This window comes from Marmota marmota, unplaced genomic scaffold (assembly GCF_001458135.2).
Source record: "Marmota marmota marmota unplaced genomic scaffold, marMar, whole genome shotgun sequence".
In the NCBI taxonomy this organism is placed as follows: domain Eukaryota; kingdom Metazoa; phylum Chordata; class Mammalia; order Rodentia; family Sciuridae; genus Marmota; species Marmota marmota.
Window position 1 is genome coordinate 19,004,416 of NW_026000016.1, and position 22,632 is coordinate 19,027,047.

Genomic DNA, 22,632 nt, shown 5'->3' on the forward strand with positions numbered 1-22,632 from the left:
TTCAACATGAAGGGGTGCTGTATTTTGTCAAATGCTTTTTCTGCATCTATTGAAATGATCATATGACTTTTATCTTTGAATCTATTGATGCGATAAATTACATTTATTGATTTCCATATGTTGAACCAACCTTGCATCCCTGGGATGAATCCCACTTGATTGTGGTGCACGATCTTTTTGATAAGTTTTTGTATTTAACTTGCCAGAATTTTATTGAGAATTTTTGCATCTATGTTCATTAGAGATATTGGTCTGAAGTTTTCTTTCTTTGATGTGTCTTTGCCTGGTTTTGGAATCAGGGTGATATTGGCCTCATAGAATGAGTTTGGAAGTGCTCCCTCTTTTTCTATTTCCTGAAATAAATTTAAGAGTATTGGTATTAGTTTTTCTTGAAAGGTCTTGTAGAACTCAGTTGTGTATCCATCCGGTCCTGGGCTTTTCTTGATTGGTAAGCTTCTGATGGTGTCTTCTATTTCATCACTTGATATTGGTCTGTTTAAATTGTGTATATCTTCCTGATTCAATCTGGGAAGAAATTTGTCGATGCTTTCAATATCTTCTATTTTATTGAAGTATAAGTTTTCAAAATAATTTCTAGTTATCTGTATTTTTGTATTGTCTGTTGTGATATTACCTTTTTCATCACGTATGTGGTAATTTGATTTTTCTCTCTCCTTCTCTTCATTAGCATGGCTAAGGGTCTGTCAATTTTATTTATTTTTTCAAAGAACCAACTTTTTATTTTGTCAATTTTTTCAATTGTTTCTTTTGTTTAGATTTCATCTCTAATTTTAATTATTTCTTGCCATCTACTGCTTTTGCTGCTGATTTGTTCTTCTTTTTCTAGGGCTTTGAGATGTAGTGTGAGGTCATTTATTTGTTGACTTTTTCTTCTTTTAAGGAATAACTCCATGCAATGAATTTTCCTTTTAGTACTGCTTTCATAGTGTCTCAGAGATTTCTATATGTTGTGTCTATGTTCTCATTTGCCTCTAAGAATTTTTTAATCTCCTCCTTGATGTATTCATTACCCATTGTTCATTCAGTATCATATTGTTTAGTCTCCAGGTGATGGAGAAATTTTTATTTTTTATTTTTTCATTGATTTCCTATTTTATTCCATTATGATCTGATAAAATGCATGGTAGTATCTCTACTTTTTTGTATTTTCTAAGAGTTGCTTTGTGGCATATTATATGGTCTATTTTAGAGAAGGATCCATGTGCTGCTGAGAAGAAAGTGTATCTGCTTGATGAAGGTTGAAATACTCTATATATGTCAGTTAAGTCCAAGTTATTGATTGTATTATTGAGTTCTATAGTTTCTTTATTAAACTTTTGTTTGGAAGATCTATCCAGTGGTGAGAGAGGTGTGCTAAAGTCACCCAAGATTATTGTGTTGTGGTCAATTTGACTCTTGAACTTGAGAAGAATTTGTTTGATGAACATAGCTGCACCATTGTTTGAGGCATATATATTTATGATTGTTATGTCTTGTTGGTGTATGATTCCCTTGAGCAGTATGTAATGTCCATCTTTGTCCCTTTTGATTAATTTTGGCTTGAAGTCTACTTTATTTGATATGAGGATGGAAATCTCTGCTTGCTTCCGCAGTCCATGTGAGTGGTATGATTTTTGCCAACCTTTCACCTTCATTCTGTGTATGTCTTTTCCTATCAGATGAGTCTCCTGAAGGCAGCATATTGTTGGGTCCTTTTTTAAAATCCAGTCTGCTAGCCTATGCCTTTTTATCGGTGAGTTTAAGCCATGAATATTCAGGGTTATCATTGAGACATGGTTTGTATGTCCAGCCATATTTCTTTATTTTTGTTATTTAACTTGACTTGATTTTCTTCTTTGATTAGTTTTTCCTTTAGGGTACTACCTCCCTCTGCTGGTTTTCATTGTTGTTTTTCGTTTCTTCTTCATGGAATATTTTGCCAAGGATGTTTTCTAGCTATAAATTCTTTTTAGCTTTTGTTTATTATGGAAGGTCTTTATTTCATCTTCAAATCTAAAGCGTAATTTTGCTGGATACAAGATTCTTGGTTGCCACCCATTTTCTTTCAGAGCTTGATATATGTTGTTCCAGGATCTTCTCTAGCTTTCAGGGTCTGAAAAATCTGTGCTGAAAAATATGCCATTATCCTAATTGGTTTTCCCCTATATGTAATCTGATTCCTTTCTCTTATGGCTTTTAAAATTCTTTCCTTATTTTTTATGTTGGGCATTTTAATTATAATGTGCCTTGGTGTGGATCTGTTGTGATTTTGTACATTCTGAATCCTATAAACTTCTTGAATTTAGATTTCCAATTCATTTTTCATGTTTGGAAAATTTTCTGATATTTCATTGAATAGATTGTTCATTCCTTTGGTTTGGACCTCTATGCCTTCCTCTATCCCAATAACTCTTAAATTTTTATGCTTTTTATGCTATCCCATATTTCTTGAATGTTCTGCTCATGGTTTCTTACCATTATCACTGTGTGTCTATGTTCTTTTTAAGATTATATATTTTATCATCATTGTCTGATGTCCTATCTTCCAAGTGGTTTACTCTGTTGGTGATGCTTTCATTTAAGCTTTTGACTTGGTTTATTGTTTCTTTCATTTCAAGGATTTCTGTTTGGATTTTTTTTTTTTTTAGAACTTCTATCTCCCTGTTGAGGTGATCTTTTTGCTTCCTGTATTTGTTTATGTAGCTCCTTATCAAAGTGATCTTTCACTGCTTGTATTTGCTTTCTTATATCTTCCTTGAGTTCACAGGACATTTTAACCATGTACATCCTGAACTCCTTCCCTGTCATTTCCTCTGTTGTGGCTGCCAATGATTCTAATGATGTGGTGACTTGATTTGTTTGGGGCACTTTCTTCCCTTGTCTTTTCATGTTGCTTGGGTGTCTTCCTTTCCAGCTCTGTGGGTTTGGGATGTTATTTTTTTTACCCTATAGGCTTGAAGTGCTCTTGTAGGATTCCAAGACCCCTCCTCTGTGGGGAAGGACAATGTTAACAGATCCCAATATCAACTATATACCACCTATAACAATTTGTTGTTATTAAGACATTTACAGTTTAGTCTCAATGTACAAAAATGTTGGATTCAATTGTTATCTAAAATATAATCAGTAGTTTTATAAAAAGGTTTACAGTTTCTGATGTTTGTCAATGAACTGGGGGTGAGGCATAGGACGATATGCTGAGGAGATAGGATGTGAGGATTTAGAGTTAATAGATCTTAGGAAGTGTGAAAGAGAAATTTAATAAAGAGGGTTAGTAGCAAGAGAATAGACAGGAAGTAATTTAGGGTAGGCAGGTACGTGGGAAGACAGTAGAGTGCATAAAACAAACATACATATGTATTTACAAAAATACAGGATATTAAAATGGTAAAATTTGGAGGGGGAAAGAAAATGAAAGAAGAAAAAGGGGAAAAGGGCATATACAACACCTCTATATTATATTATTCAGATGTCTTAGTCCGCAAAATTCTATTTCATGCAAACTTCTTGGTTTCACATATGTTGGGGGTGTGAGGGCCAGAGCATAAAGGGGTAGAAGAGGAAAAAAAAAATTCTGAAGGAAGAAACCAGGGTTGTTGCTAGTTTTAGAGATCCATATCTTTCCTTCCTGCTTCTCTTCTCATCCAATAGGTGGGGTTGTCTGTTGTAAGCTGGTGTCTCTGCCATCAGGCTGGTGGAGGTAACCAGGGTGGGAAGGCTGGTCCTGGTGTAGGGTGACTGGAAGCAGGAGTGGCACCTGCCAGTCCCTGCAGGAAGACTGCACCTCCTGCACCTCACGGGTCTCTTTTTGGGACTGCTTGTATGACTTGAACACCCGGTACTATCTACCTATCTTGCCTGGAGATTTCCCAATTCCTGGTCTCTCTGTTAGGCTCCAGACTTTAGCCCCATCTCCCTCTCCCTTAGCAATTCCCAATTGAGTAACCTCTCACACCGGGACTCCTGTGGGCAGCACTCTGGTCACAATGCGCACCAGTGTTGGGCAGCTACTGTGTTGGGTTAGCACCACTGGGGAGAGGGGAAGGTTGAAAACCTGGTACCTGGCTGCTGGAGATTCAATCTGGGAGCTGCCCCCACCTAATATGGCAAGAATGTTGAGCCAAGATGGAAGCGGTCTGCTTTCAGCATCGGGGTATCTGATGAGGTAGGGGGAGCCAGGCAATGGCATTGTGCTGTGGGTAGGTAGCAGCTGAGTGACCTGCATGGGAGCAGAACAAAGCCTTGGAGATCTGCAGATGTGTTGATCTACTAAGGAGCTCGGGAGCCCTGCATTAGCTAGAATTTCAGACTTGGGTGTTGGGAACCAGGGGTCCTGCTCTAACGCTGAGGCCCAGAGTCCTGCACGGGGTCACAGCGCTGGTGATTTCTGCAGAGAGCAGCTGTGTAGGGGTCCCCTAACACTCTCAGAGATGCAGTATTCCAACTAGGTGAGATCTGGATCACAGAGCGACACAGAATGCTGCCTCCCTCTGGCCCATCAAATTTCACCACCCACAAATAAATTTTTTAAAATTAACAATCTAGGGCTTGGGATGTGGCTCAAGCGGTGGCGCACTCGTCTGGCATGCGCGGGGTGCTGGGTTCGATCCTCAGCACCACATTAAAATAAAATAAAGATATCGTGTCCACCTTAAAAAAAAAAAAACCTAAAAAATAAATATTAAAAAAAATAAATATTAAAGTTAACAACCTAATTAAAAAACAGGAAAAGGAAATAAAAGTGAAACATCTATGGTTTCTTCATGATTTAGAATAAAAATTAATGAAAATTTAACAAGAATATGTAAAGCTGAAAAATTAATGAGAGTGTGTAAAGAAAAATTAATGATAACATGTAAAAATCTCTAACATATAATTAAGTGAAAAAAATATAAGGTTCAAAAATGTGTATTTAGTAAGCTAGCATTTGTATCAAATGGAGGAAAAATTATTTACTATTCACAAAAATTATGGGAAATGAGTAATGGAGTACAGGGTAATAGAAACTGCTTTTGCTACATATTTTAATATAATTCATTTTTAACTATGCAAATAAATTATCTAGTTAATAAAAAATAAACAATTAGATGTCTATTGAAATGGCCAGACAAAATAAGTTATAATTAACATGTATAGAATGATTTTTTTTTTTTTGTAAAAAGTGTGTTAGTATTAGGAATTGCTGTGTCTATGGGTATAAAGAAAGATATATAAACATTTGTATAAAATTTTAACATTAGTTACTTAAGGATGTAAAGGGATATTTTTAACCCTTCATAAATCTTTGACTTGTTTCAGTGATTAAATACTGCTTTGGATTTTTTAAAAAATGGAATAATTCAATTTTTTTTAATAAATGAAAATATTTTTGGATTATTTTGCCACAACTAAAAACTAATTGTGTACAAAATATAAATAAATACAAAAACATTTTCTTTTTTAGAATGTCGTAATATGGGTATATGATCCAGAAAATTCAGACTCTGAGGAAGTACAACTCAATGCAAGTGAACCCTCACTGGTAGGTGGAAAGATTATTGTCATTATTCCTGCTTTCCTTTTTTATTTTTTATTTTTTGGTATAGAGATTGAACCCAGGGTTCTTAACTTCTGAGTTAAGAACATACCCAGTCCTTTTTATTAATTTATTTTTTAAATTTTGAGACAGGGTCTCACTAAGTTGCTTAGGTCCTCACTTAGTTGTTGAGGCTGGCTTTGAACTTGAGATCCTTGTGCTGCAGCCTCCCGAGCCACTGGGATTACAGGCATGCACCACCACACCTGGCTGTGCTTTTACTTTCATCTTTCTGTATCCTTATATTTTCAACATATGTCCTATAAGAACCATAAATGTTTTTTTATGGTTTTATCTTGACCAGCATTAAGTATTAATAATTAGATCATTAAGTCCAGTTACATTTAATATAGTTACTGATACATTCTTATTTTTTGCTTTAAATTTTGTTCTCCCTATTTTATTTTCTTTCTTTTGTTGCCTGTTGGCAGTTTTTAATCTCTCAACACTTCATCATTTCACTGTCTTAGGAAATTGTCTTTCATCCTGTGACTCCTTCAAAAGCGTTTTAGCCTAGGTTCAAGAAAAGTGTAACAGAGAAGGAAAGAAATATAGTTACTGTTCTAGGGTTGTAGCTCAGTGATAGAGCGCTTGCCTACTATGTATGAGGCACTGGATTCAACCTTAAGCACCACAAAAAAATACATAAATAAAATAAAAATATTGTGTTCATCTACAACTAAAAAAATTTTTAAATATACTTATTTTTTTTGTGTGTGTTTTGTTTTGTTTTGTTTTGGTGTGTGTGTGGTACAGGAGATTTAACCCAGGACCTTGCACATTCTAGGCAAGCGCTGTAGCCTCCAGCCTCCTGGAAATCTAGTTTTTAAGTTGTCAGTACAGTAGGACATCAGAGCAGAGTCTCACCAAGTCCCTCCAAGGAGTTATGCAGAATGTATCTTAAAATTATTCACCAAACGAACAGAATACACCTGGGTATTAGCTTCATAAAGTAACAGAAAAGCCCTCATTCTCCATTGGTCAAAGGTTGTTGCCAGATTAAAAAGTGGGAGTAGAAGAAGCAGGTTACAAAAGGTAAATAAGTAATAATCCAATATTTTTTCTTCCAGCTACTTTAAAATATTTGTCTTTTGTTTTCTTCAGTTTTATTATGCTGTGTCTAAATGTAAATTTTATTCATTCTTTTTAGTCATATAAAACATTAGGATACATTTTGACATAATCAGAATATTGTGAAATACATTTGTTCTAATTCAGTCCTTAGCCCTTCCACCTCCCCCATTCTCTCTGTTCCCCTCCCTGTATAATACTGATCTCTCTGCAATTTATTTATAGTATTTTTAAAAATTAGTATCTTGAGGATATAATTGATGTTGGAATTCATTGTTCTATATTCATGCATTCACTTACAAAGTTTGGTTAGATTCATTCCACCATCCCCTGCCACCCCATACCTCCCTCCTCCCCCTTAATTCTTACCTTCATCTATTCTACTGATCCTCCTCTATTTTGATGAAATTCTCTCTCCATTTTTTTTTCTTTTTCCTCTCTCTTCTCCTGCTCCTTATTTTGGATTATCTTCTGCATATCAGAGAAGACATTCAATCTTTGACTTTTGAGGATTGGCTTATTTCACTTAGCATGATAGTCTTCAGTTCCATTCATTTACCAGCAAATGCCATCATTTCATTCTTTATGATGGAGTACTACCCCATTGTGTGTGTGTGTGTGTGTGTGTGTGTATCACATTTACTTTATCCATTCTTCTGTTGAAGGGCACCTAGGTTTGTTCAATAGGTTGATTATTGCAAATTGTACTATTGTAAATATTGATGTGTCACTATAGTATATTGATTTTAAATCTTTTGGATATATACTGAAGATTGGGATAGCTGGATCATATAGTGATTCCATTCCTAGTTGTTTTTTTGTTTTTGTTTTTGTTTTTGAGGAATCTCCATACTGCTTTCCAGAGTGGTTGTACTAACTTGCAGTTCCACTAGCAATGTATAAGTATACCTTTTTCCCCAAATCCTCACCAACATTTATTATTATTTGTAGTCTTTAAAAAAGAAAAAAAAAAGATTTTTCCCCACACTGGTGTTTTTGTTATAGCAATTATTTATTTTTTAAGTTATTTTATTTATTTATTTTTATGTGATGCTAAGGATCAAACCCAGTGCCTCTCACATGCTAGGCAAGCACTCTGCTACTAAGCTGTAGCCCCAGCCCCTATTATTTGTGTTCTTGATAATTGTCATTCTGACTGGAGTGAGGTAAAAATCTCAATGTAGTTTTGATTTGAATTTCCTTAATAGAAGACTTTTTCCAATATTGGTTGACTATTTGTGTTTCTTTTTTTAAAAAAAAATAGAAACAGTACTACTTTATTAAAATACTGAATTTATTTCACATATATATTTTTGTCTCCCCACCATTTCCGTGTCCAACCACCATTACTATTATGTCCTATCATAACATTCCATACATACTTAAAAACCAAGCAAAGGGTGGAGTTCTATCTTGAAAAACTAAACAGGCATTTTGCACAACACATTCTTGGCAAGGGAACCTGGACAACATTTATCAAACACGATAGGGAAAATTCTCACTTTGCATTATAAAAAGGACAGCCAGATACCAACTGTTTACAGAAATGAAATAAGACAGAAATTTTTTACAAACTGTTTAAACTATTTTCTTAATGAGACTTCCTCCACTGCCAGAGATCTTGAATAGCCTACAGGTTAGTCATCTGGAAGCAATTTTTCACATCATTGATGAACTTGGCTTCCACTTTGGAAAGAGAACCACCTTTATACTTGCTTGCATTTTTGCTTTAATGTCTTCTACAGAACTAGTGCCTTTTGGTGTTTTAGGAGGTTTTTTTTTTGAAGGATTCTTGGCCTTTGGATCTTGGTGTTGATGATTTTGAGTCTTTTCCATTCTGCTTTTATATCTGTGCATTTTTGACTGGAGTATCTCATAGATTTCTTCAATAGAGCTTTTTATTCAGTTTCCTCATCATCAAAATCTTCTTCTTCTTCTTCTTCTTCTTCTTCTTCTTCTTCTTCTTCTTCTTCTTCAGCAAGCCTTGCTTTTTTTCTGTGGAACCTTGCTACAACCTTGAGGGGCAAATCTCTTTCCAGATACACTTAAGAGTTTTATATCCTCCTCCTCTTCATATTCTGTCTTTCTCCACAGCTATTAAGTGTTGTCCACTAATATGCACAGGCCCTAGACTGCACTACAACCTTAAGACCACACGTGATATGATTTCAAAGCCCAAAGTTCCTTTGCCCATTTTTTGATTGGGTTATTTGGGGATATTTTGGGGGGGGGTATGAATTGTTTTTGAGTTTTTCAGTTTTATTTTTATTATGCTGTGTCTAAAAGTAAATTTTTTTGAAAAAAATATTCTTCCTGGAATTATTTGACTGTGAGAATCTGGATTGGAATCTTCTGATCTTAGTCATATATTTTCAAGGTCTCAAATTTTTTTCTCCTTTCCTCTAGTATTCCAAACAATAAACATGTTAGGGTTTTTTTTTTACATATTCTCGTGGGATGGATTTTTTCATTTCATTACATGGGATTCCATTTCAATGTATATTAGACTATCTGACTTATCTGCTATATGTTTTACCATCTTCTTTCCATATTCTTTTTTAAACTCTCTATGCCACATTTCGCATAGAGATTTCTTTCGACAAACCTCCAGGTCACTAATTCTTTCTACTCTGATATCAAACCAACTCATTGACCTCTTTATATCAATTATTGTAGACATTTTATTTGATTGTTTAACAAATCTTCTATTTTACTTTTATAGTTTTCTATTCCCTGTAGATAGGCAAAGACATCAACAGACTGAAGGTGAAAGGATGGGGGAAAAAACATATCATTCACGTGGATCTCATGAATAAACAGGTGTTTCTATCCTCATATCACATAAAGTAGACTTCAGGCCAAAGTTAATCTTAAAGGACAAAGAAGGATGTTTTATACTTCTTCAGGGAATCATACATCGATGAGACATAACAATCATATACATCATGCCCCAAACAATGGAGCATCTATATACATCAAAAAAGCCCTTGTAATTTCAAAAATCAAATAGACCACAACACGATAATACTGTGTGACTTTAACATATCTTTCTCATCACTGGATAGATCCTCCAAACAACAACTAAAAAAAGAAACTATATAACTAAAAAAATACAATTAATAATTTGTAGTTAACTGACATATATAGAATATTTCATCCATCAATGACTTAATACACTTTCTTCTCAGTAGCACATGAATCCTTCTCTAAAATAGACCATATCTTAGGCCACAAAGCAACTCTTAGCAATATGAAAAAAAATAGAGATAATACCTTGCATTGTATCATCTATGAAGCTTGTATCACTTTAATACCAAAACTAAAAAAAGATACATCAAGGAAAGGAAACTTCAGACCAATATCTCTGATCAATAAGATAAAAATAGAAGCTATTCTAACACCTAGATACTAAAGAATACACTATTGGATGACAGATGTATAGCAAAATAAATCAGGAATGAAATAAAAAAATACAAAGAGAAAGAGAAAACTCAAATTACTAAAATTCCTTCTGCAAAAGAAAATATCATGAAGGACACTACTAAGATAGAGATGATAATTAGAAACCATTTTGAAAGTTTATACTCTAATAAAATAGAAAATCTTGAAGACATCAACAAATTTCTAAAGACATATGACCTACCCAAATTGAATCAGAAGGACTTAGAAAACTTAAACAGATTAATTTCAAGCCATGAAATAGAGATGCCATTAAAAGCCTACCAACAAAGAAAATCCCAGAACTGACGGATTCTCAGCCCAGTTCTACCAGACCTTCAAAGAAGAACACACAACAATCCTCTTCAAATTATTCCATGAAACAGAAAAGGAGGGAACCCTTCCAAACTCATTCTATGAAGCTTGTATCACTCTGATGCCAAAACTATAAAAAGACACATCAAGGAAAGGAAACTTCAGACCAATATCCCTGGTGAACAAAGACACAAAAATTCCTAATAAAATACTACAAAGTTGCATCCCAAAACATATTTAAAAAATAGTGTACCATGATCAAGTGGGATTCACCCAGAGATGCAAGGTTGGTTCAACATACAGAAATCAATAAATGTAATTCATCACATCAATAGACTTAAAGACAAGACTCACATGATTATCTCAAGAGATGCAGAAAAAGCATTTCACAAAATACAACATCCATTTATGTTCAAAACGTAGAAAAAACTAGGGATAGTAGGAACATGCCTCAACATTGTAAAAGCTATATATGCCAAACCCAAGACCAACATCATTCTAAATGGAGACAATTTTAAAGCATTTCCTCTAAAAACTAGAACAAGACAGGGGATGCCCTCTTTCGCCACTTCTATTCAATGTAGTCCTGGAAACTTTAGCCAGAGCAATTAAACAGAAGAAAGAAATTAAAAGGATACAAATAGGAAAAGAAGAACTCAGACTATCCCTATTTGCTGACAACTTGATTCTATATTTAGAAGACCCAAGAAACTTTATCAGAAAACTTCTAGAACTCATAAATGAATTCAGCAAAGTAGCAATATATAAAATTATCACCCATAAAACAGTTGCATTCCTAGACACCAGTGATGAATCAACTGAAAGAGAATAGGAAAACTATCCCATTCACAATAGCCTCAAAAAAATTGGGGAATCAATCTAACAAAAGAGGTAAAAGACCTCTACAATGAAAACCATAGAACACTGAGGAAAGAAATTGAAGAAGACCTTAGAAGATGGAAAGATCTCCCATGTTCTTGGATAGGCAGAATTAATATTGTCAAAATGGCCATACTACCAAAAGCACTACACAGATTTAATGCAGTTCCTACTACAATTCCAATGATATTCTTCACAGAAATAGAAATGCAGCCATGAAATTCATTTGGAAAAATAAGAGTCCCAGAATAGCCAAAGCAATCCTTAGTGAGAAAAGTGAAGCAAGAGGTATCACAATGCTATCCCTTAAATTATATTACAGAGCTATAGTAAAAAAAAAAAAGTATGATATTGGCAACAAAACAGACATGAAGACCAATGGAACAGAATAGAAGACCCAGAGACAAACCCACGTAAATATAGTTATCTCATACTAGACAAAGGTACCATAAACATACATTGGAGAAAAGATAGTCTCTTCAACAAATGGTGCTGGGAAAACTGGAAATCCATATATAGCAAAATGAAATCAAGCCCTCTCTCTCACCCTGCACAGAACTCAACTTAAAGTAAATCAAGAACCTAGGCATTAGACCAGAGAGTATGCACCAACTAGGAGAAAAAGTAGGCCCAAATCTCCATTATATTGGCTTAGGAACCAAATTCCTCAACCAGACTCCTAAAGCCCAAGAAGCAAAATCAAGAATCAATAAATGAGATGTTATCAAACTAAAAAGCTTCTTCACAGCAAAGGAAACAATCAAGAATGTGAAGAGCCTTCAGAATGGGAGAAAATCTTTGCCACCTGTGCCTCAGAGCATTAATCTCCAGAATATATAAAGAACTCAAAAAACTTAACACAAAAAAACTCCATCAAATAATGGGCCAAGGAACTGGCCCATTCTTCTTCACAGAAGAAATACAGTTGACCAACAAATATATGAATAAATATTCATCAACTCTTGCAATTAAAGAAATGCAGATTAAAACTACAATGAGATTTCATCTCATTCCAGTCAGGATGGAAATGATCAAGAATCCAAGTAACAATAAATGTTGGCAAGGATGTGGGAGAAAAGGTACACTCATACCTTATTGATAGGACTGCAAATTGGTGCAACCAATCTGAAAAGCAGTATGGAGACTCCTCAGAAAACTTAGAATGGAACCACCATTTGACCCAGTTACCCACTCCTCGGTTTATACCCAAAGGACTTAAAACTCAGTACACTAGGGGCTGGGGATGTGGCTCAAGCGGTAGTATGCTCGCCTGGCATGCGTGCGGCCCAGGTTCGATCCTCAGCACCACATACAAACAAAGATGTTGTGTCCGCCGAAAATTTAAAAAATAAATATTAAAAAATTCTCTCTCTCTCTCTCTTAAAAAAATCAATACACTACAGTAACACAGACACATCAATGTTTATAGCAGCTCAATTCAGAATAGCTGAACTATGTAACCAAACTACGTGCCCTTCAACAGATAAATAGATAAAGAAAATGTGGTATATATACACAATGGAATATTACTCAGCCACAAAGAATAATGAAATTATGGCATTTGTCAGTAAGTGGATAGAGAATATCATGCTGGGTGAAATAAGCTAATCCCCCCAAAAATCAAAGGCCAAATGTTTTTTCTCATTTGCAGATACTAATTCACAATAGTGGTGGGGGTTATGGAAGAAGAAGTACTTTGCATTAGACAAAGGAGATTGAAGGGAAAGGAGGTGCAATGGGAATAGGAAAGATAATTGAATGAATTGGATATTACTATATTATGTACATATATGATTATATGACCAATGTCTATACTCATATAAAACCAAAAAATGAGAAGTTATACTCCATTTATATATGATGTATCAAAATGCATTCTACTGTCATGTATAATTTAAAAGAACAAATAAAAAAAATTTAAAAGACAGAGTTTTATTCTCTCACAATTCTGGAGGCTACAAGTCCATGATCTGATTCTAACAGCTTAAATTTTTGGTGAGGGATTTCATCCTGGCCTGTAGAGAATTATTATAAGTAAAATAATTCAATATGTGCCTTTTTGTGACTGATTACTTCATTTAGTATAATATATTGAAGATTCATCCATGGCATACAATGTTTCAGAATTTCCTTAATTTTTGAGGCTGAATAATATTACATTGTGCTATATGCTGCGTCCCTGTAGGATTTCCCCAAAACAATAACATTTTGAAAGTGGCTTTTTAACTCTGCATCTATCTAAGTTGCTGTGTTTATCAATAGTTCAGTCCTTATACGTAAAAACTAGGACTATAAAACCCTTAGAAGTAAAAAGCGAAACATTTCATGACATTAGATTTGGCAGTGATTTCTTGGCTATTACACAAATGGCACAAGCAACAAAAGAAAAAATAGCCTTAGCCCAAGTTAAAATCTTTCATGCATTAAAGGACACTATCAGCAGAGTAAAAAGACAATGAAAGAAAATATTAGTAAATCATTCATCTGATATTATTATCCAGAATATGTTGATAACAGTCAAAACTCAACCACAACAAAAAGAAACTTAATAACGAGCAAAGGAATTGAACACACATTTCTCCAAAGACTATATAAATGGCAAATAAAGGCATTAAAATATGCTTAATATTAATTAAGCATAATGCTTAATATTATTCCTAACTAATCATTAGGAAATTTTAAATCCAAACCATGATGAGATATTATCTTATACCCATTGGGGTGGCTATTATAATATCCCCCAAACAAAATAATCCCAGAAAGTGTTGGAGGGGCTATAGAAAAACTGGAATATTTGTGCACTGTTGGTGGGACTGTAGGATGGTTGCAGGTACTATGGAAACAAGTATTTTAGTATCTCAAAAAAAATTTAAAATGTAGTTACTATTGGGTCCAGCAATTCCATTTTGGGGTATACATCAAATGCTTTGAAAGCAGAAACATGAGCAGATATTTGTACACTTCTGCTCAAGGCATCATTCTCAATACCCGAACGCAGGAAACAGCCCAAATATCCATCAATGATGGATAAACAAAGGATTGCACAGAATACAATTTAGTGAGAACTTATGACAGAAGCATGGTCGAGGGTAGTGGCAAGCCCAGAGGATCCTTACAATTTGGGGTCTGAGGAAGTAGGCTTATTTTGTGGTCAGGACAAGAGCGACTTTCATCCAAGTCAGAATACATTGTTTATCTCAAGCTTAATATCAAGGATTTAAGTCTTTTCTGGCACTGTGGGCTCTACTTTCTGGTCAAAAAGTTCAACATACTACTCTAATTGTTTTTTTGGTGGTTGGTTGGTTGGTTGGTTTTTTTGTAGTAAACTGGGAAACCATGCAGGGGAAATCAATCAGGGTTCCTCAGGGGCAATTATGGCAATTATGATTCTAAATGGCTATAGTTAGATCAAGCAAGACACATGTAGTATATAATTACATTTATTTTGGAAGTGACAAAATTGTAAAAATGGAAAACAGATAACTGGTATCCAGTGGTTACGTTTTATAGGCAATTATGGCCCTTAAGTGGTAATATAAACGGGTTTCTACTTTGTGACACATTCAGTTCTGTGTTCTGGTTGTAGTAATGGCCACACGAATCTACACATGTGTTAAAATTTCACAGAACTATGCAAAAAAGAAAAAGCGTGCCTGTAAAATTTGGTGAAATATAAATAAGTTTGGTATCTAAGTTAATAGACTTGTAGCAACATCAATTTTGTTATGCTGACAACAAACTAGGAGTATATAAATCATTGTCACTGGGGAAAGTTGGGGAAAACTTTTTGTGAATCAAAGTATTTTCAAAAAATCAATTAAAAATCCTATATAAAATATCTTCATTATTTGCTCATTGTACTAAGAATGAAAGCAAAAAATGTTTTCCAAATGTGCAGAGCTTAGCATGATGTGGTCCCTGCCTATCTTTTCTCTAACCTTTCTACTTACTAGTCATCCCCTTCTATGACACTCCTTATGTCTAGAATGCTTCTGTCATAGCTGTAAGAGAGCTGTTCTCTCCTCTGAATGAGGCAACATTTTTTTCTTTGTTCATTCAATGAACGTTTATAAATGCAGGCTTGAGAGGCAAAGCCTTAAGGCAGCAATTCAGGTTTGGACATTGGTTTGAAGTGCTTGTGAGACAATAAAATGTCAAGGTTGCCATTATGATTTCAATCTATTATGTCTCCCAAAGCTTCCTGTGTTTAGAGGTGGGGGATTTGGGGAAATGATTGGATCATGAAGACTCTGATCTCATCATAGATGAATTCTTTGATGCCTGAACAGACTACATGGAAGTGGGTACAGGTTGAGGATGTAGGTCACAGGGGGCGTGCCCTGAAAGGGCTTTTCTCCGGTCCCTTTCCCCCCCTACACTCCTTGTGGCTGCCATGAGTTGAAAGTTTCCCTCTGCCATGCCCTTTGCCATGAAAGTCTGCTTCACTTCAGGGGCAAAGCCATGGAGCCTGCTGGACATGGACTGACTCTTCTGAAACCATGAGCCAAAATAAATCTTTCTTTCTCTAAGTTATTCTTCTTGGGCATTTTGGTCACAGGAAGTGAAAAGCTAACAAAGTTAAGAATCTAATTAGATTCTTGGATATAGAGCTAGGTATAAAACTTGGGATCTAAGCTATACAATTTGAGGAGTTGTTCGAAAATTATATGGTACTTGAAGCTTTGTGAGTGCATGAGATCTCCTAGGAAAAGGATGTAATAAGAGAAGAAAGGAGGATCTAAGGCTGAATGCTGTGTTTCAAATGGAGAAATCAGTCCAGTGTATCAAATGCTGCTGAAAAATCAGGTAAAATGAAGCAAGCTAGGTTTATTATATTTAACAACATGTACAATCATCACATATTGATGAAAAAATACTTTAAAAGTAATAATACAAGCATTGGCAATAGTGTGGTGAAACGGTCTGTTATGGATTACTAGTAATAAAATGGATTAAGATAATTGTTTTAGAAATTATTCTGTAACATGTATCAAGAGTTTTAAAATGTTTTTAACTTGGTCTAGTAATCGTATTTCCAAGCATCTTTTCAAAAACAATAATCCTATTTATGGGAAAAATATATATATAGTATTTTTTCTGTATTTATGAAATTATCTTTAATAACCATGAATTACCTTTTTAATGGAAAAATAAGTTTTAAAGTTTGTTTACATAACAAACTTTTTCTTGGTCTTTTGTTCTGTAATTTTCTTGTGTTATTTTATTTCCAAATTATTCTCTGCTACATTAAGAATGCTATAACAGTTGCATAAAATGTAGCTTTATAAAATCCTGAAAAGTAAATAAGATTCGCAGAAAACAATTAAAATATCTATCATTCATTAAGTGTTTTCTAGGAAAACCTACATTTCTCTATCAGATTTATTAAATGTATATTATTTAAGGGGCCTTCCTGGACCACACCATTTCTTTATTCCCAGTAGTTAGATTCTCCTATTAGATGGCCCCATATCCCGTGACCCTTATTGACACCCATCATGGCAATCTCAAATTCTCTTTGTGGGTGGTTGACATATTTCTATGAAATTAAACAAGAGCAGTATTAGAGGATTAGGGCAAAAAGAAGCTATAAAATTGTAGACTTGCTCTCATTATCTGAGATTTTATTCAAGGAATTCTCATAATGAAACAATTGCCTTTATTTCAAATATACTGTATTGGGAATAATTCTGGTTCAATTCAACTTCTATTTATATCTCATGAGAAAAAGAAGGAAGGAGCATGTCAGACCTATCTGAATTTTAAGAGAATTTTTCTTAGTTTCCAGATATCATTTGAAACCTGCCTTAAAAGAGTATGTCATTATGAAGTAGGCTCCTATAGAAAAAATTCTAAGACTGATTCTAGAAACTTCATTATGTAGTTCATAGTGATAAAAACAAAGGGTTATGTATTTAAGGATCGCCATAGTCTCAGTTCATAAAGGATTCTGACAATTCATGATTTTTTTGATATGTTGGAAACTGTATTATGACTTATAATTCATAAATTTATAATGGGGAGTAAGCTAAATGGTTTTAAAAAGCTAGATATTGAAAGTATGGTAAATTTAGAAATGTAAAGAATGTCTAAACTAACAAATTCAATATATCGTGATGTAATTTACAATATTTTTGGCTATAAAAAGACTAAAAGAGAAATTTTATTTTGTTTTTACAGAATTCTGTAATACTAAGCAGGCAGTTGGCCACTTTGGGACAGAGGCCCACCATATATACAGTTTTGAAGAGAAAGGCTTATTTTTCATATGAAAACCCGAAGATAAAGGGGTATTTTATTTTTTTTAATTCCAAATATACAATTCAGGTTTAATTTTTTAAAAAAATATCAGAAACTTTTAAAAGACTTAAAAACCCTGGTGGAATTTTATGTACTGTATCTTCTAAGTAATTTCCAAAGAGACTTCTTTTATGATAGAAAAAAATTGTGTGATAATCAGGACTAATTACCAACTCACAAAATGCCAAGCCAAACTCTTGGGTGATAGTTTCACAATTTGTTAAAACCTAAACTTCAATCCAAAAGCCTTATTGGGGGTGGTGGCAAATCCTGGCAATGTTTTTAAAATGTTTTCTTCTAGTTTCTGAGAGTGAGCCACAATGGTAGGATGGTGTTATGGTTTGGATATAAGTTGTCCCCGAAAAAACTCATGTTAGGCAATGCAGGAATATTGAGAGTTGAAATGATTAGATTATGAGAGCTATAACCTCATCAATGGATTTGTCCACTTGATGGATTAATGATTTGAAAGGACCACGCTACTGGGTGGTAACTATAACCAGGTGACACATGGATGGAGGAAGTAGGGCACTGGGGTCATGGCTTTGGAGATATATACTTTGTCCCTAGTTCCTCCCACTCTCTGCTTCCTGGCTATCATGAGCTGGGGAGCTTTCCTCCACCATACCCTTCTACCATGATGTTCTACTTTTAGGCCCAGAGCAATGGAGTCTGCAAACCACAGACTGAACCTCAGAAAATGTGAGCCCAAAATAACCTCTTCATTCTTTAAGTTGTTCTTATTAGGTACTTTGGTCACAGCAATGAAAAGCTGATTAACATATATGGTTGTTATAATCACCACTACCACCACTACCACCACTGCACACACATGTGCTTGTGCACACACACATAAACACACCAAAAATTCTACCCGAGAAGTAGCATCTATTGTTACTGTTAAACTTAGTAGGTTATCACAAGATGCGGATGGCCTTTCTTAATCCATTGAGCCACCTGGGTACAGGGTAAGGTTCTTATAACTAAAGGATATAGGTTACTGCCTTTGAAGACCTTACAGTAGTGAGACAAGCAAACAGAGATGTTATGATAGAGGTGAGCCTAGGATGGAGTGGGACACATAGAGGGTATACCAACTCAGGCTTGGAGGAGAGGAGATTGGGGAGGGCTTTTAAAAGGATAACATTTGCATTATTGAAAAGAAATGTTAGCAAATTGGGAGAACATTCCAGGTAGGGGGAGGGAGTGAGATATGCCCAGGTTTCTAACTGAGACCTGAGAAAATGTGCATTCTAGTAGACACATAAAAGTGAAATTCATGGGTACCATAAGATGTAACATTCCAGGGGATAAAATATCTTTAAAACGATCATCTGAAGCTTAAATTCCTTCTGACTTGATAAAACTTGGAAAGTAGGGAGGTAGAAAAAAACAGTCCCCTGCTGGGGATGTGGCTCAAGCGGTAGCGTGCTCGCCTGGCATGCGTGCGGCCCAGGTTCAAACCTCAGCACCACATACAAAGATGTTGTGTCCGCCAATAACTAAAAAATAAATATTAAAAAAAAGAAAAAAACAGTCCCTATAAAATCAAACTAGAGGCCTTTTATGATTAATCAGGAAGGTTATAGATACCATTTGTTTCTTTTCTATTTTAAAAAGCTTTATTGAGCTATAATTTATGTCCTCCCTTTAAAACTATAAAAATGGTTCAAATCAATTCAATGGTTTCAGTACATTTACAGAGTTATGCATCTATCATCACTATCTAATTGTAGAATGTCTTTATCAAGTCAAAAAGAAACCCCATTTCCTCATTCCCATTAGATTAGTAGCACTATTAATCTATTTTCTGTTTCTACAGATTTGCCTATTCTGGGTATTTCCATATAAAGAGAATCATACAATATTTTATTTGTAACTGGCTTTTATTTTAGCTAGCATCATGTTTTCAGGCTCTGTACATGTTGTAGTACTTTATCAGTATTCCATTCCATTTTATGACAAATAATATTCTATTATATGGATATGTCACATTAGATTTATTCACTCTTCATTTGTGGAGCTATTATGAAGAATGCTGCTATGAACATTTATGTACCAGCCTTTATGTGACCATACATTTTCATTCCTCTTAGGAGTAAAATTTCTGGGTCAAATGGTATCTTCATGGAAACTGCCAGACAGTTTTCTAAAGTTGCTGTATCATTTCACAGTTCTATTTGCAGTATATGAGGATTCCAATTTCTCTACATCCTCACCAACTCTTGTTTTTTGACTCTTTTAAACTATAGCTACTGCACTTGGTGTGAAATAGTATTTCATTGTAGGTCTGTAGTTCTCTCATAATTTATGATATTGAGCATCTTTTCATATGCTTATTTTTTCATTTATATGTCCTTTTTTCAACTCCTTTCCCATGCTATAATCTGGTTGTCTTTTTATTATCGAGTTATAAGAATTCTTTATGTATTCTAAATGCAAGTCAGATACACAATTTACAAATATTTTCCCTTTTTCAGGTTGTCTTTTAATGCTTTCTCATGATATCCTTGAAGCCCAAAAGTTTTTAATTTTTATGAAGTTCAGTTTATCTATTTTTATCTTTAGTTCCTTGTACCTTTGGTGTCACATCAAAAGAAACCATTGCCAAATCTAAAGTTAGAGATTTACCAGTATTTTCTTCTGAGTCTTAGCTTATATGTTTAGGTCTTTGATTTATTTTGAGTTCATTTTTGTGGTGTGAGATAACAATCCAAATTAATTAGAAATCTGAAGATGTAGTTGTCCCAGGACAATTTGTTGAAAGACTATTTTCCCCATTGTCTTGTTTGGGCACTCTTTGTTGAAAAGTCAAGTTATAAGCTGGGCATTGTGGTGAATACATGTAATACTGGCTACTCAGGAGGATGAGGCAGAAGGATCACAAGTTTAAAGCACACTTGGATAACTCAGCGAGTTCCTGTCTGAAAAAAAAAAAAAATTTAAAAAGAGTCACAGATGAAACTCAGTGGGAGAGCACTTGCCTAGATTGCACAAGGCCCTGGGCTCATTTCCCAGTAACAACAACAACAACAAAGCCATTTATTCCAGGATTTTTCAATTTTATTCTATTGCCCTGTATGTTCATACTGATCCCACCAGTTATCAGTGACAAGTCCTGCTTCCTCACATGTTGAAGTATAACTAGAAGCACCCAGAGGCAAGCATATAAAGCAGGGTTTATTTTAAAAAGGGTAACCAAGACTTCTCCTGGGAGAAGTAACCTGCTATCACAAGAAGTGAGAGCTTTCTGCCTTTTTTATATGTCCTAGGATCCTTTGTTCTCCTGCTCTTTACCCCTTATCTCTCTCCTTCCTGCATAGGTGACTAGGCCCAGGAAATGCTGGACGGAATGGCCAAAAGATGAGAAGCAGATGGGTGGGAGGGGCCAAGCAGGAAGGGGGCCCAGAGTGCATTAATTACCAACTTATATTATAACTCTCTGTAGGGAGAAACAATTCCTGGGACAGGTTACCTTAGCAACAGGTTGGAGTCAGGGCAGGTTTTCTTGATAAGGGTAGAGGAAGGGCTATGAAGGCATTAACATTTTAATCCCTCTCCAACTTCCCAGATCCAAATTGGCCTCCTGGATCTGACCCGATTTACTTATCTAAACTGACTACCTCTTTTATTTCTGGCTTTCAATACTTATGCCAACACCACTTTTTTTTTTTTTTTCAGTTTATTAGTGGGTTTTAAAATCAGGAAGTGTCAATCCTCCATCCTTGTTCTTGTTCTTCAAGATTATTTTGACTCTTCAGGATCTCTTGAGATTTATAAAAAATTTTAGGATCAGCTTGTCAATTTATGCAAAGAAGTCATCTGGGATTTGTAAGGAATTATATTGAATCTGATCAATTTGGAGTGTATGTTATCATAACAATACTAAGTCTTTCCACTCATGAATATAAGCTGTCTTTCTGTTTATTCAAATATTTTTTCAACAACATTGTATAGTTTTCAGAGTATAAGTTTTATGCTTCTTTTGTTAAATTCTTATTTTTTATGCAGTTGCAAATGGAATGGATTTGTTCATTCCTGGATTGTTCATTACTAATATACAAAAATATGATTAAATTTTTCTACATCAATATTGTATCCTGAAAACTTGCTGAACTTGTTTATTAGTTCTAACCAGTTTTGCGCACTCTTTAGTACTCTCTTTATACAAGATTATGTCATGTGGGAATAAAGATAGTTAAAGATAGTTTTACTTCTTCCTTTCCAAGCAAAAGGTTGTTTCTCTTTTTTCCTCACTAATTGCCATGGCTAAGAACTCTACTACACATGTTGAATACAAATAATGAAGGCAAATAATCTTGTTCCTAATATTAGAAGGCAACTATTCAGTTATTTGTGGGGTTTTTTCATAGATTCACTTTACTATTAGGTTGAGAAAGTTCTATTCTATTCCTAGTCTTTTTTTAGTATTTTTATCATTAAGTAGGATTCATCCATGAAGCCATCTGGACCTGGCCTTTATTTGTGGGTAGTTTTTTAAAATTATTAGCAATTAAATTTCTTAACTTGCTATAGGTCTGTTCAGATCATTGATTTCTTCTTGAATCAATTTTCAATACTTTGTATTTTCCTAGAGATTTGTCCATTCATCTGATTTATCCCCTTACAATTCTCTTTTATTTCTATAATTTTATTAATTATATTCTTTTTTTTTCATTCCTGATTTGAGTAATTTAAATCTTCATTTTCTGACAGACAAGTTAAACATTATTCAATCTTGTTGATCATTTCAAAGAACCAACACTAGCTTTCACTGATTTTCTTTATTTATATTTATTCTTTATTTCATTAATTTAAGCACTAATCCTTGTTATTCCTTTCCTTCTGTTTTTTATAGGCTTAGTTTGCCCTATTTATTCAGTTTCTTGAGGTGGAAAATTAGGTTGCTGATTTTTTGTCTCTTTCTTTTTTTTTTTTTTAATTCCACTGTCTAATTCCTAGCCTCTCCCTTCCCTTCATTCCCCTTTCTCTAATCCACTGAACTTCTATTCTTACCTCTTATCCCCCCTTGTTGTGTGTTATAATCCACATAT

General features: G+C 34.5%; 1 protein-coding gene and 1 pseudogene across 1 annotated transcript in view; one reads left to right on the forward strand and one right to left on the reverse strand.

Moving 5' to 3' along the window:
• Positions 1-22,632, forward strand: part of Catspere (catsper channel auxiliary subunit epsilon) — a 157,557-nt gene that overhangs the window by 41,852 nt on the left and 93,073 nt on the right. Inside the window, exons 8-9 of the mRNA XM_015483306.1 lie at positions 5,444-5,521; positions 17,459-17,568. Coding sequence (XP_015338792.1) covers positions 5,444-5,521; positions 17,459-17,568 — 188 coding nt within the window. The remainder of the gene's footprint in view (positions 1-5,443; positions 5,522-17,458; positions 17,569-22,632) is intronic.
• On the reverse strand, positions 8,238-8,840 carry LOC107140215 (annotated as a pseudogene).